This window comes from Coregonus clupeaformis, unplaced genomic scaffold (genome assembly GCF_020615455.1).
Source record: "Coregonus clupeaformis isolate EN_2021a unplaced genomic scaffold, ASM2061545v1 scaf1408, whole genome shotgun sequence".
In the NCBI taxonomy this organism is placed as follows: domain Eukaryota; kingdom Metazoa; phylum Chordata; class Actinopteri; order Salmoniformes; family Salmonidae; genus Coregonus; species Coregonus clupeaformis.
Genome location: NW_025534862.1, coordinates 127,161 through 139,195, shown reverse-complemented (window position 1 = coordinate 139,195; position 12,035 = coordinate 127,161). Strand labels below are relative to the sequence as shown.

The 12,035-nt window shown below is 42.8% G+C and overlaps 1 protein-coding gene across 1 annotated transcript in view; it reads left to right on the top strand.

The window, feature by feature from the left end:
- Positions 1–717: 717 nt before the first annotated feature.
- The window catches only part of LOC121561492 (cystic fibrosis transmembrane conductance regulator-like), a 90,686-nt gene continuing 79,368 nt past the window's right edge, over positions 718–12,035 (top strand). Inside the window, exons 1-5 of the mRNA XM_045218163.1 lie at positions 718–936; positions 2,049–2,159; positions 5,035–5,146; positions 6,088–6,303; positions 6,548–6,637. Coding sequence (XP_045074098.1) covers positions 884–936; positions 2,049–2,159; positions 5,035–5,146; positions 6,088–6,303; positions 6,548–6,637 — 582 coding nt within the window. The 5' untranslated portion in view covers positions 718–883. The remainder of the gene's footprint in view (positions 937–2,048; positions 2,160–5,034; positions 5,147–6,087; positions 6,304–6,547; positions 6,638–12,035) is intronic.

Sequence of the window (12,035 nt, the reverse complement as noted above, 5' to 3'; positions counted from 1 at the left end):
GTTGGTAGAGCATGGCGCTTGCAACGCCAGGGTTGTGGGTGGGCGGGGGCCAGTATGAAAAATGTATGCACTCACTAACTGTAATTCGCTCTGGATAAGAGTGTCTGCTAAATTACTAAAATGTAAAATGTAAAGGACGCAAAAGGATTCATTTCGTGGAATGACCCAGAAAATGACAGGACTTAACCTACTTTTTCTTGAATATTCTCCAGACTAACTCTATTATCTAATATTTTTAGACTAATACATTCTTTGCTTGGAGCCCCAGGTGATATAACTGGGTTTTCTGAAGGACCACATTCATTCTATCAAATTAATGATATCACATATCCTCCTATTGATTCAAATAATAGGTCACATAATTGCAGAAGAGGTGAAACCAGCCTGCTAAAAAGTGGTGGGCAATGTAGTAGTTTATGTCTCTGCAAATTGGGTTGCCACAATATGCAACCCGTGTCATTTTTTGCAGGGGCCTGTCATTATGGAAATGACGCGCTCGGGATCTTTGGCGAGCCCATAAATGATCCTCTCGCTAACCACCGTGTTCTCATTGTTGGGATCAAGGAAAGGACAAGACAGCCCATTTGCTGCGGTCTGTGTTGTGCGCTCTGCAGTGTGCGAGAACAGTAAATGCTGAACTGAGAAGCCGGATAGTACGATAGTGTGTTGGATAGTGGTCGCAGCTCCGGCTTGGGAAGAGACAATTTTCGCAACATTGACATCACCTCTGATCTGCGCATTTAGGCTACAGTCGGCACAAGGTGGGGCAGTCAGAACAGAACAAGGGCTGGGTCATCCTCAAGGAAAAGGGAAGCGGAGGGACACAAATGTGAGCGACACAGCGATACAGGTGCAGTGAAATCAAACTGGCGGTGCTCTTAGGATGCAGAAGTCACCCGTGGAAGATGCAAACTTCCTCTCCAAATATTTCTTCTGGTAAGGAATTATATGTTTTCTTCATCTATGTCCCGGCTGATTTGACAAGTAAATAAACCATGGAATGATTTGCTAGACGTGGACACGTAAATAAACCATGGAATGATTTGCTAGACGTGGTTGCCAGATTTGGAGAACACATTGTTGAAAGGGGACCAGGTCAGGTCAAGGCAGGTCACAGGAATTTTACTTATTATTTTATAGTTGTTTCAATGGTCACTTTTAGGGCAACTATGCACCATGGACAGTTTCTGTGTCCTGTTTTGCTCCGAGAGGAAATTCCAGCAGCCCTTTTGCGCTCTAGTGCGTCACGTTCCGATTGCCCTCCAACTTTCATAATGATTATCTTTGTATGAAATGTGTAATTGATACTAATCATCTCGTCATTCTTCCGGCGCGTAAAAGATATGTACAGTGCCATCATGTATCCTACAATAGGCCTACGCAGCACATGCTTCCTGCCATTGGAAAAGTCCATGTCATCCCAAAACTCATTATTATGCAACATAGCCTACTCAGGATTGCCTATATATTTTTTTAAACAAATAGATATTCAGCTATCTTTTAGCTATCTATATAATGCTATCTAAGATGTAGTATGCCTAATTCTCCCATTACATGCACTCTGCTGTTTGCTTGCTGTTTGATTTTGTCACCCTATATGACTGGGCGTTTGCTTAATTAATTTATACATTTATTGATTTGGCCTATCTGTGGTAAACTTCAGAGGACATTGATCTATGTAGGTACCTCAGAAGTAGGCTATATTCTATACCCTATACCCAATGTATAGCCTACTCACTTGTTGTGAGTTTTCCACTGCGCAAAAACTGGTTGAATCAACATTGTTTACATGTCATTTCAACAAAAAAGTCAATGTAATAATGTTAAATCAACATGGAAAACTGATTGGATTTGCAAAAGTCATCAACATGAGGGAATTTTGTCTTTTTTCACCCAACTGTTAATCTAAATCCAATGACATGGTTACATTTTTTTTGGGTTGATTTCATGTTGTATTCAAATTAATTTGTTCTCAACTGGCTTACCTGGTTAAATAAAGGTGAAATAAAACTAAATAAACCTCCTATACCCGTTCGGTTGTTTTGCAGGTGGACATCTCCACTGTTGAGGAAGGGCTTCAGAAATAAGTTGGAGTTGACAGATATTTATAAAGCACCATCTTTTGATCTCGCAGACAATCTTTCTGAACGACTAGAAAGGTTTGTATCAGCAAAAGTGCCTCACTTTATGAAAATGTAAGGCACGTTGGACTCATATTAAATTGATATAACCATTTTATAACTATTATTCATCATCTAAATCAGAATCACATTGGAAGTTAATACATTCTAAATCAGAATCACATTGGAAGTTAATACATTCTAAATCAGAATCACATTGGAAGTTAATACATTCTCAATTAGAATCACATTGGAAGTTAATACATTCTCAATTAGAATCACATTGGAAGTTAATACATTCTAAATTAGAATCACATTGGAAGTTAATACATTCTAAATCAGAATCACATTGGATGTTAATACATTCTCAATTAGAATCACATTGGAAGTTAATACATTCTAAATTAGAATCACATTGGAAGTTAATACATTCTAAATTAGAATCACATTGGAAGTTAATACATTCTAAATTAGAATCACATTGGAAGTTAATACATTCTAAATTAGAAACTAATTTGATTACACACATGTACATACAGTAGCCTACGTAAAGGACCTATTTTATATCAATATATCAAATTGAGTGCTCCTGTTGGCATTGTTGTTGGTCCCTTCTTTGTTGTCGTCTTGTTGAGTTGAGAGAGTTGATCATTCATGTTTCTTACTGCCCTTTAAGTGTATTTACTGTAATAACCCCCCATCCATTCCACCGCCCATCCAATGACTGCAATGATTTAGCTTAAGAAACTGGAAATTCTAGACAGACAACCCCAACCTAAAATATGGGATGGTTTTTGGTTGGAGGAGGACAGACAAACATAAACCTTAGCGTGTTCCCAAACAAACACACTGGAGACAGGATGGGGCAGGCTGGGCTCTCTCTCAATCTCACTTTCTCTCCAATCCCTCTGCCTTTTCTCTTCTCCCCACACTGTATGTGCCTTCTCCGCTCTGTCCCCGTTATTTAAGAGCGAGTAAATGTCACCTTTGAGAGGATTGTAAGAAAAAATAAAGAAAAAGGGAAGGATCTTAGGCCACCCGTTAAATACCACCCGTTAAATACCATCCGTTAAATACCATCCGTTAAATACCACCCGTTAAATACCATCCGTTAAATACCATCAGTTAAATACCACCCATTAAATACCATCCATTAAATACCATCCGTTAAATACCACCTGTTAAATACCACCCGTTAAATACCACCCATTAAATACCACCCGTTAAATACCACCCATTAAATAGCACCCGTTAAATACCACCCGTTAAATACCCCCCGTTAAATACCCCCGTTAAATACCACCGTTAAATACCACATGTTAAGTTAAATACCACCTGTTAAGTTAAATACCACCTGTTAAATACCACCCATTAAATACCACCTGTTAAATACCACCCGTTTAATGCCACCCATTAAATACCACCCATTTAAATACCACCCGTTAAAGCCACCCATGTTTTCGCCCCCGAAATGACGCAAACACAACCCTGCCCCATGATGGCCCTGCTTCGGGGGCCCCAGTGGGGCTGGGGTAGGGGCAGCGTCACGGTAAAGGGTGCCAGCAGCCCTCTAAATGGGTGTAAAAGTCGACCTTTAAAAGGGCCAGATGCCTGGAGGGTGATAGATGACCGGGACATTTTTTTAATCTGCCAAATACTGCTGGTAGCTGCATGGGAATTTGAACTTTACATTGAATTAACATGTTGGTATGGTCCCTCAATCTATCATCCGTGCACACGTTCTCATTTTTACATTTTAGTCATTTTAGCAGACGCTCTTATCCAGAGCGACTTACAGTTATTTCGTTTTTTTTTCTTACACTCTTTCTCTTTCTCTGTCCCCCCTCTCTCTCTCGCTCTCTCTCTTTCTCTCTGTCTCTCTGTCTCTCTCTCTCGCTCTCTCTCTCGCACTCTCTCTCTCTCTCTGTCCCTCTTTCTCTCTCTCTCTCTCTGTCCCTCTTTCTCTCTCTCTCTCTCTCTCTCTCTCTCGCCTCTCTCTCCCCCCCCTCTCTCCCCCCCTCTCTCTCTCTTTTCCCTCCCTCTCACTTTCTCTCTCGCTCTCTCTCTCGCTCTCTCTCCCCTGTCTCTCCCCTCTCCCCCCTCTCTCTCTCCCCCTGTTGCTCTCTCTCGCTCTCTCTCTCCCCCCTCTCCCCCTCTCTCTCTCTCTCTCCCTCTCTCTCTCTCTCTTTCCCCCCTCTCGCTCTCTCCCCTCTCTCTCTCTCTCGCCCCTCCTCCCCTCTCTCTCTCCCCCCTCTCTCTCTCTCCCTCCCTCCCTCTCACTTTCTCTCTCTCTCTCTCTCCCCCCCTCTCTATCTCTCTCTCTCTCTCTCTCTCTCTCTCTCTCTCTCTCTCTCTCTCTCTCTCTCTCTCTCTCTCTCTCTTCTCTCTGTCTTCTCTCTCACTCTTCTCTCTCTCTCTGTCCCTCTCCTCTCTCTCTCTCTCCGCTCTCTTTCTCTGCTCTCTCTCTCTCCGCTCTCTTTCTCTGCCTCTCTCTTTCCTCTCTCTGCCCTCTCTCTGGCCTCTCTCTCTCTCTCTCTCTCTCTCTCTCTCTCTCTCTCTCTCTCTCGCTATCGCTATCGCTCTCTCTCTGTCCCTCTCTCTCTTGCTGTCTTTCTCTGTCCCTCTCTCTCTTGCTGTCTTTCTCTGTCCCTCTCTCTCTCTCACTCTCTTTCTCTCTCTCTCTCCCTCCCTCCCTCCCCGCTCTATTTGTGTCATAAATGTTCTCACCTTTTTCTCTTTCCTCTTTTTCTCCCTCGTTCGTTAAGGTCTCTGCACTCTGTTTAATAAGTTAACCAAATCTCCCAGGTTATACACCAGTGCCCTGAACAATGTGCCCCTACTTTACTTTTACTGTTAGCTAATGTATGTGTTTTTTAACAGCTTCTAACTCCTCTGGTCTGTGTTCTTGGTGTAGAGAATGGGACCGAGAAGTGGCATCGGCCAAGAAGAAGCCTCGGCTCTTGCGGGCACTCTCCCGTTGTTTCCTCTGGCCTTTTGTGTTCTACGGAATCCTGCTGTACTTTGGGGTGAGTCCATCTCTCCGTGTAAAGCACCGTTGACCAATGGTTACCTGGAGAGGCTGCAGTTTAACAGTCTATTTGATCAGGTGTGTTGGAGCTGTGCTAGAGCAAAAGCCTGCACACATTGTGGGCTCTTCACAACCGGAGTTTGCCACGTTTGTCAAAAAGGACTCCATACTTTATTAGTACGATACCAGATGAACCACCTTGTATTTAAAATGTAGGTCACTATTTGGTTCTTATTATAGTGTTATTCCACCCAGCACCTAAATATACTGTGATACGCACATGACAATGTTGCTTTTTTAAAGTGCATCTGTCTCTCATATCTCGTATCTCGCATATGATAACATGTAATGTATTGTGACAGCATACGTGTTATGCCATTGCTAGGGTTGTGTGTCTGATCAATTCCATTTAAATTCAGGAGGGAAATGGAAATTCCAATTCAAGAAAGAAAAAAAAGCTACCATTTATTGTCAATGAGGAGATGACAATAAAATTCAATTCCTGAATTGATGGAGGGAGTTGGAACTGGAATGGAACTGACCTCAATCCAACCCAAGCTGGCTGTTAGCCTGTTCTGTCCCGTACGTGTGTTACTTACTAGTGAATTAGCGGCATGACCAATAGCATGGAGAAAATGCATGTGTCACTGCAGTGTGAGTATCCCAGTGTCCCCGGCTCGGAGAGGAAGCTGAAGTCAGCAGCAGGTCTTGCATAACCTGGTGGTGTGGGGTGTTCCCCATGGAACCTTCTAGGAATGCCCATCAGTTCCGTTCAGAGTTGATTGGAAAATAAGACTAGAGGTATCAAGGTACATCATTAAGACCATGATATCAAGGTGCCACCAAATTATATTTTGTAGGGCTGGGGCAAATATTTTATAGGATAGATTCTGAACTCTTTATATCAATGTCTCTGCATCTTTTTTTTCTTTCTTACAGGAGGCGTCGAAGACAGTGCAGCCCCAGCTCCTGGGTCGTATCATCGGCTCGTTCGACCCCATCCATGCCCCTGAGCGGGAGCAGGGTTACTACCTCGCCCTGGGTCTCTGTCTTCTCTTCACCGCTCGCTTCCTGCTCCTGCAGCCAGCCATCTTTGGACTGCACCACCTGGGCATGCAGATACGCATCGCTCTCTTCAGCCTCATCTATAAGAAGGTGTGGGGGGAGGTGGTGTGTGTTTGTGTGAGCAGGGTGTGTGTGTGTGTGTGTGCACATCTTAGGCATGCCACCACCTAGGCAGGCATGTAGATCCACATTGCCTTCTTCAGTGTAGCCAGACTCTTGTGTGAGGGTTGGGCTGTGTGGTTGCCACACCCTCTTAGTGTCACACAGCAGCCTCTCCTGCCTCAGGTTTTTAACCCTTTGTGTCTGTCCTAACCCCTGACCTTTGACCTCTCAGACTCTGAAGCTGTCCAGCCGGGTCCTGGACAAGATCAGCACAGGTCAGCTGGTCAGCCTGATGTCAGCCCACCTCAACAAGCTGGATGAGGTAAGAACCACCCAACTCATCTGCTGTACTAACCCTAACCTCAACCTCAACAATCTCAATGAGAACTAAGGACCCAAGTAATCTACTTATTAACCGTCAGTTTACCAGGTTAGTCGACTGAGAATGCGTTCTCCTTTATAACAATGAAGTCAAGAAGAACATTGTCTTCGCCGTTGCATAGGAGTGATGAAACGGGTTAGAAGACAATGGGGAAGAATTTCAGTGGAGAAGAGGTGGGGGATTTGAATTAGCCAGTTGGAAGCTGGGGATAGTTAGGTGGCCATGGTGGTATGAGGGGACCAGGGTGAAGGGGCCAGGTTGGGCCAGGATACCGTAGTCGAGGGCAGGGGGTGACATTTGAATCATTGTTGCATCATCATCCAAACACCAAGCTATGCTTTCTACGAATTGAGCCTCCACAACACTAGCTGTGCTCCCAGGAATATCTACCAATTGAACTATGTGGTAACAAACCTACTACAGCATGGGCCGAATCCCAGCTCGAGATACACACGCAGCCAGGCAACTCCAACCTCCCTGTAAAATCATACATCCTGCAGATGTCAATGAGAGAAGGGCGTAAAAAATGTGAGTCACCCTCCCAGCACATTTCTCCACTCCGGTTAGGCTTGGGCATGAGCCCTATGTCAGTGCTCAGTGGTGGAAAACAACTGAAGCTAGCCGTTTGTCAAGCCAACATGGGATGAGAGGGGTGTGTCATTTAGCCTTAACGTGGCTAGGCTAGTGAAGGCTGAACATTAGGAGTCCTAGAGCAGGGGTGTTGAATGTCAATACACTCTGCTACCTGCTCCCTAGGCAATTATCACCTGGATTGGATGTGGCTTCAAACTCTCACTCATTCCCAAGCTCTCCCTTCTCCTCTCTTGTGGCTTGGCCCAAAGCTATCTCTACGAACTAGCATGTGCTTACTTTGCCAAGCCCTCCCATCTAGGTTTTTTGGATAAAGGGGTAGACGGTTAACACTTTACTTGATTTTGGCATTCTGAACCAAATCTCACGTGCGCAGGCAAGCTAGATATATATTGTTTCTTCAACTTCATATTCATTATCTCCAGTACCACAACAATATTAACATATGAGACCCACCATCTCTTTTCAGTCTTATGTTCTACAATTTGAAATTGTGTTTTTTACATTGGATAAATGGCGTATCATACACTGCAGTTGGAGGAAACATGGGGAAGTAATGCTGCTTTAAAAGTTGATAAACTTATGATCCAAGAAAAAGGCATTCAAACATTTAGATTTTCACACTTGCTCTACATTAATCCTTGGGAATCATACTGTATATTTAGAAAAGGAATCATTTCACCAAATTGCCAAAATGGATTCTCTGAACATTATCTCACCAAGTTCCCCCATTAGCCAAACCATCTACAGTATTAAATAACCTATTGTTGCATAAAGATAACCTTTCACATTGAACAGCTACAGTGCTGTTCTTTGTTTACGCACATTTAGCCTCGTTTACACCCTCTAAAGCCTTAGACCCACCCATCTCTTAAACAAATGCAAATGTAGTCATGTGGGTCATGTGGCTCTATGGGGGTGCCACAGGGTTCAATTCTTGGGCCTACTCTTTTCTCTGTGTATATCAATGATGTCGCTCTTGCTGCTGGTGACTCTCAGATCCACCTCTACGCAGACGACACCATTTTGTATACATCTGGCCCTTCATTGGACACTGTGTTAACAAACCTCCAAACGAGCTTCAATGCCATACAACACTCCTTCAGTAGCCTCCAACTGCTAGTAAAACTAAATGCATGCTCTTCAATCGAACGCTGCTGGCACCCGCCCACCCGACTAGAATCAATACTCTCGACGGGTCTGACCTAGAGTATGTGGACAACTACAAATACCTAGGTGTCTGGTTAGACTGTAAACTCTCCTTCCAGACTCACATTAAGCATCTCCAATCCAAACTTAAATCTAGAATCGGCTTCCTATTTTGCAACAAAGCCTCCTTCACTCATGCTGCCAAACATGCCCTCGTAAAACTGACTATCCTACCGGTCCTTGACTTCGGCGATGTCATTTACAAAATAGCCTCCAACACTCTTCTCAGCAAATTGGATGTAGTCTATCACAGTGCCATCCGTTTTGTCATCAAAGCCCCATATACTACCGACCATTGTGACCTGTACGCTCTTGTTGGCTGGTCCTCACTACATGTTCGTCGTCAAACCCACTGGCTCCAGGCCATCTATAAATCACTGCTAGGCAAATCCCCGCCTTAGCTCATTGGTCACCATAGCAACACCCATCCGTAGTATGCGCTCCAGCAGGTATATCTCACTGGTCATCCCCAAAGCCAACACCTCCTTTGGCCGCCATTCCTTCCAGTTCTCTGCTGCCAATGACTGGAACGAACTGCAAAAATCTCTGAAGCTGGAGACTCTTATCTCCCTCACTAACTTTAAGCATCAGTTGTCAGAGCAGCTTACCAATCACTGCACCTGTACACAGCCCATCTGTAATTAGCCCACCCAACTACCTCATCCCCATATTGTTATTTATTTTGCTAATTTGCACCCCAGTATCTCTATTTGCACATCATCTCTTGCACATCTATCATTCCAGTGTTAATACTAATTGTAATTATTTTGCACTATGGCCTATTTATTGCCTTACCTCCATAACTAGATACATTTGCACACACTGTATATATATTTTCTGTTGTATTTTTGACTTTATGTTTTGTTTTACCCCATATGTAACTCTGTGTTGTTGTTGTTTTTATCGCACTGCTTTGCTTTATCTTGGCCAGGTCGCAGTTGTAAATGAGAACTTGTTCTCAACTGGCTTACCTGGCTAAATAAAGGTGAAAAAATAAAATACAAATTATAAAAAAATGTGCTAAAGCAGTGAGTTAGTGTTTAAAACACAAAGAAAATATTTCAACAATAAAATACTTTATTAACTTCAAGTGCTAAAGGTAGTAGCCTACAATTAGGAAAAACTTAAACACATAAAGGCTTAGGTAAAAACAACATCTAGATCTAGGACTATATCATAAGATCCTTTGAGTAACTTTGGTTCAGGTCATGTTATGATATGAACAAAGAAATCTAGCCTGAGAGCATATTTCTGTCCTGCCCTTTGGAGCAGGACATGTAATGTCCATGGCCTTTTCATTGCAAAAGTCCTGATCTTCTCAATATATGTTTTCCGGGTTGTGTCCAGTCAGGGGGATGCTTTCACATCTCTGGGAGGAAGGACGTCAACATTGCACAGCAGCTTAAACCTGGTTCCATCTGAGTGAACGTTCCTTGGCCACAACAACACCAGGCTCCAGACCATTGAAGCTGTAAAGGAGGAAAGCAGACAAGACATTCAAACCTTGCATACCAGCAATAACATTAATTGACCCCCAAGTCCAAGTAATAAGCTCAAAGTACAAAGACAAATTACCCAAAGTGTTGCTTGTTCACCCTCAATCATTGTACTGGTGGCGGAGAGCAGTATGTGAAAACTGCGTGTTTCTATATTGATTTTAATTAATTATGAGTAGGCATGACCTAATTCCCTACTAATTTCCTACTAATTGGTTTATGATGTAATTGAAAACCCTTATCTTCCTCTATCTTTTTACTGCAAAACATAGAAACGCATCATTTTTACATATGTTGATGTTAGGGTGGTGCTGGAGATGATGAATATGAAGTAGAACATTTTAGAGATGTCCCTATAATGCTAACAATCTGTTATGAGAGATGTTTATGAATTATGATGCAGTTATTATGCAATCAATGTAAGTGGTGAAAGCAGCTCGTCTTTGCAGTTCTTTCACATCAGTGCAGATGAAGGAAAGGAGGTGAGGAGAGAACAGGACTTAAGACTATTGAGATTCACACCCAAGTGGACAGAAATCGTGCGCCTGTGGTTCACCTGCCCCTGAATGTGTGTGTGTGCTTGTGAGTGCTAGTTTAGCACACCGTATGTCATTTAACCGACAGTATGTAATTTAACTGACAGTATGTAGTTTAGCTGACAGCATGTAATTTAACCCGACAGTATGTAATTTAGCCAACAGTATGTGGTTTAGCCGACAGTATGTGGTTTAGCCGACAGTATGTAGTTTAGCTGACAGCGTGTAGTTTCAGCCGACAGTATGTAGTTTAGCTGACAGTATGTAGTTTAGCCAACAGTATGTAGTTTAGCCGACAGTATGTAGTTTAGCCGACAGTATGTAGTTTAGCTGACAGTATGTAGTTTAGCCGACAGTATGTAGTTTAGCTGACAGTATGTAATTTAACCGACAGTATGTAGTTTAGCCGACAGTATGTAGTTTAGCCAACAGTATGTAGTTTAGCCGACAGTATGTAGTTTAGCTGACAGCATGTAATTTAACCGACAGTATGTAATTTAGCTGACAGCATGTAATTTAACCGACAGTATGTAGTTTAGCCCGACAGTATGTAGTTTAGCCGACAGTATGTAGTTTAGCCAACAGTATGTAGTTTAGCCGACAGTATGTAGTTTAGCCAACAGTATGTAGTTTAGCTGACAGTATGTAGTTTAGCCAACAGTATGTAGTTTAGCCGACAGCATGTAGTTTAGCTGACAGCATGTAGTTTAGCCGACAGTATGTAGTTTAGCCGACAGTATATGGTTTAGCTGACAGTATGTAGTTTAGCCGACAGCATGTAGTTTAGCCGACAGCATGTAGTTTAGCTGACAGTATGTAGTTTAACCGACAGTATGTAGTTTAGCCCGACAGCATGTAGTTTAACCGACAGTATGTAGTTTAGCCGACAGCATGTAGTTTAGCCGACAGCATGTAGTTTAGCCAACAGTATGTAGTTTAGCCGACAGTATGTAGTTTAGCCGACAGTATGTAGTTTAGCCGACAGAATGTAGTTTAACTGACAGCATGTAGTTTAGCCCGACAGTATGTAGTTTAGCCGACAGTATGTAGTTTAGCCGACAGTATGTAATTTAGCCTACAGAATGTAGTTTCAGCCGACAGCATGTAGTTTAACCGACAGTATGTAATTTAACCAACAGTATGTAATTTAACTGACAGTATGTAATTTAACTGACAGTATGTAGTTTAACCGACAGTATGTAATTTAACTGACAGTATGTAATTTAACCGACAGTATGTAGTTTAGCCAACAGTATGTAATTTAGCCGACAGAATGTAATTTAGCCGACAGTATGTAGTTTAGCCGACAGAATGTAATTTAGCCGACAGTATGTAATTTAGCCGACAGAATGTAATTTAGCCGACAGTATGTAGTTTAGCCGACAGAATGTAGTTTAGCCGACAGCATGTAGTTTAGCCGACAGTATGTAGTTTAGCCGACAGCATGTAGTTTAGGCGACAGCATGTAGTTTAGCCAACAGTATGTAGTTTAGCCGACAGCATGTA